The sequence below is a fragment of the Morus notabilis genome, unplaced genomic scaffold (assembly GCF_000414095.1).
Source record: "Morus notabilis unplaced genomic scaffold, ASM41409v2 Scaffold2064, whole genome shotgun sequence".
NCBI lineage: Eukaryota > Viridiplantae > Streptophyta > Magnoliopsida > Rosales > Moraceae > Morus > Morus notabilis.
Window position 1 is genome coordinate 1 of NW_010367558.1, and position 3,182 is coordinate 3,182.

The 3,182-nt window shown below is 36.6% G+C and overlaps 1 protein-coding gene across 1 annotated transcript; it reads right to left on the reverse strand.

Moving 5' to 3' along the window:
• Positions 1-5: 5 nt before the first annotated feature.
• On the reverse strand, positions 6-2,792 carry LOC21411327 (squamosa promoter-binding-like protein 6; the record flags this gene model as incomplete). The annotated part of the gene is made up of 4 exons (XM_024175201.1): positions 2,647-2,792; positions 1,447-2,343; positions 605-781; positions 6-486 (listed from the first exon to the last, which is right to left on the reverse strand). Coding segments are annotated over exons 2-4 (1,299 nt in total), but the record flags the coding sequence as incomplete, so codon positions are not given.
• Positions 2,793-3,182: the final 390 nt, after the last annotated feature.

The window sequence follows — 3,182 nt, forward strand, 5'->3', positions numbered from 1 at the left end:
TTTTCAGAGACCTGACTCATGCTATAACAGGTATGGCTACCCGGCTTGACCAAGGGACGGGCCATGGGAAATCCTGACAGGTGGTTTTGAGAGTTCTGCGACTGAGATGACAGAAGAGAGAGAGCACAACCAGAGTCTGATGTCCCTGAAAGTCCCTGAATGGTTGGTGCTGTACTGAAGCTACTCAATTCTTCACATCCTAACATGGTGTTGTGGAAGAAAGCCCGAGAACCAGAGTCTGTCCCTCCCAGCACATGTGGATATTGGCTACAATGGTCACCGAAAACACCTGCAGTCACAGGATTTGCTCCACTTTCATGGAAAGAAGGAAATTCCTTTCCAACATCACGAGGGAAGAGTAATTTTGAACGAAGATGCACACTTGTAGCAGAAACAGTTGAGAGAGGCCTGTAATCGGATCCGTCTTCAACTTTTATGCGGCGGCACCAGTCACTTGTTCCGTATTTCTCGGGATGCAAAAAGCTGCTATACTAGTTTAACAAGATTTAGAAACCACCTAAACTAAAGTCAATTTTTTTTATTATTATGTTTTAATGTAAACATCTCTTATTTGATAGGGAGCTAAGGATGAGATTGAGGTTACAAGACATAGTTTAGAATTAGAGATGATCTTAATTTAATACCATTATATGACTGAATCATCCTTCCAGCTCTACCAGAGTGGATGCCAACTTGAGGCTTTCTCCGACGCTCATTGTGTCCAGCAAGGCGTTTACGGCAGCTGCGCTTACCATCATCAAATTCAGCCAGCAAATGGAACCTGGATTGTCAAAAAGCTTGCACATCTTATAAAAGCAATAACTTTCAGGTACCAGCTCATATGGTCCTTTAATTTTTATTTCTTATGTAGCAAAAAGAAAGAAAGAAAGTGAGTTCAAAATAGCCTATGCTTCAATTTCACACATTTATTGTTTCAGAAGTTAAAAAACATCTGAATCGATTTTATTTATGAACATGACGGGGGGTTACCATACTGAAAGATCATACGCAAGTGAAACAAAGACCTAGTACTAAACGCAGCATTCAAGTAAAGAAATGATTCTTTATGTTATAGGACATTAGACTAAACAAGGAATCCAAGGAAGGAAATGTTAAAGAAGGCATTTTAGAGATAAAGAAGGAACAAGGTTGTGAAGAAAAGGTAAAATAGAAAAAAGTGATGAATCCACTATTTGAAGAAAGTTATGAGCTAAAAGAACAAAATACTAATATCCATTTAAAACAATTGTAAAACCCCTCAGTTCATTTTCACAGGATATTAGAAGACATGAAAAAAAAAAAGGTATGACTACTAGAAAAACATTCTCACAAGTTGGGGTTTTGAATTGTTCTGAAAATCACTTATCTTCATTCCATAACATATCCGCAGTAGCAAGTAAGCAATGAAAATAAGGAAAAACTTTTAGACTAGAATATCAAAACTACCTGCTACATTGCTGACAAAACCTCTGTTCTATACCATTAACAATAACTTTAGCAGTTTTTGAATGTAGCTCACAAACTTTATGTCTCTTGTGGTAGTCTTTAGAAGAGCTGAGATCCTTGTTACAGCCATAAACCTGGCAGAAGGCCGTATGGGAATTCACCCCTGAGAGCCTTATTCTCTTTGGAGGTGTTGACGACTCCGACGAAGACAAACCCGGAAGTCCTTTAGAGAATTTGGAATTATGAACATCTCGGCGGTCGCCAATTCGCCCCAACTTCAAATCAATGAGTGAAGAATCCCGGCTGCTTGAGTCCAAAACCGAGCTTGAAAGCTTTGAAGTGGAGTCATCTTCTCTAGAAAACACAACTTCCGGGGTCGGATCAATGATCTTTCCTCCGCAAACCGAATCGCCGGGTACCTGTTTCCCCACCATTTCTATGTACTCTCCAAAACCTTGATGATTCTCAATAGCTGGTTGGCTTGACAAGTACATATTGTTGCCAAAAGTACATGGGGTGGTTAAGGTTTTCAATTCCCAACCCAAGAGAGCATTTTTACTTCTAGTAAATGAATTAAAAGGCGAAATTGTTTCTTCAGACACAAACCCCTTCCCTTCAGACACACAGCTCCAAGACTCCATTACAAGGAACAGAATCCAAATTTAAGAACTTATATAGAAACCCAATTCAAAATTATCCAAAAAATATTGATTTTTTTTCCTAATGAATATCAAGTTCAGAGATTTAACTCCTCAAAAACCTCACAGAGATAAAGCTAAATATCGGGCAGCATTTGAAGAATCATCACTAAAAAGATCCCACCTCTATAAAACAGAAAGAAAACCCACAAATTTTTTGTTCCTTTAGAAGCCTCAAATTGAAAGGAACGCCATTTTCCTGACAAAACCAAATGAAAGGCAAGAAAAAAAAGTCCATCAGAAAAAGACCCAGAAACCAGAAAAGCAAAACGGCACAAAAACTTGAAAGAAAAAAGGGAAAAATTCTATTCCCATATATCAAACTCAATCAAGAAACTGTTCAAAAAAAAAGAAAAGAAGCCCATAAGTTAAGCAACTAGAAGCAAGAATCACTGTCTACGAGAGCTACTCATTTCTTAGTAGCTATAAAAGGAAAAACCGAAAGTTATCAAATGATGTTTGTGTATGAGAGAGAGAGAGAGAGAGAGTGAAAGGTTCTTACTTGGGCAGTGAATAGTATTAACAGTGTTATTGTGGTACGGAGTAAAGAGATAAAACAGAGCTCAGAATGGAATAGATATTAGTAGAGTGCCCCAAACTCCATGGAAGAAGCTTAACTTGCTATTTTCAGAGAGAGAGAGAGAGAGAAAAGAGAGAGAGAGGGGCTTTTATTTCATTATTAAATGTTTGCAGAGAACAATAAAAGACTTGGAAAGTTTGTCAATAGTACAAAAGGAAGTATTATTTTTCATAAAAAAGTATTATATTTCATATTTATAATACTTTAACTCTAGTTTTTTTACAGAATTATTACTATTGTCAATGATTATACTAGGAGTCTATTACAACTCACATGAATTTATCCAAATTCCCATATTAAACGACATTTCTTATTTAATCACTAAAAAAAAAAGAAAACAAACATGTCTTCATTCTTTCTAGAATAGTACCAAAAAAAAAAAAAAAACGTACTTCGTAGAGGTGGATGGAGATGACTCTTGTATTTTACCTATTTATCTATGTGGAAAATTTGAATTT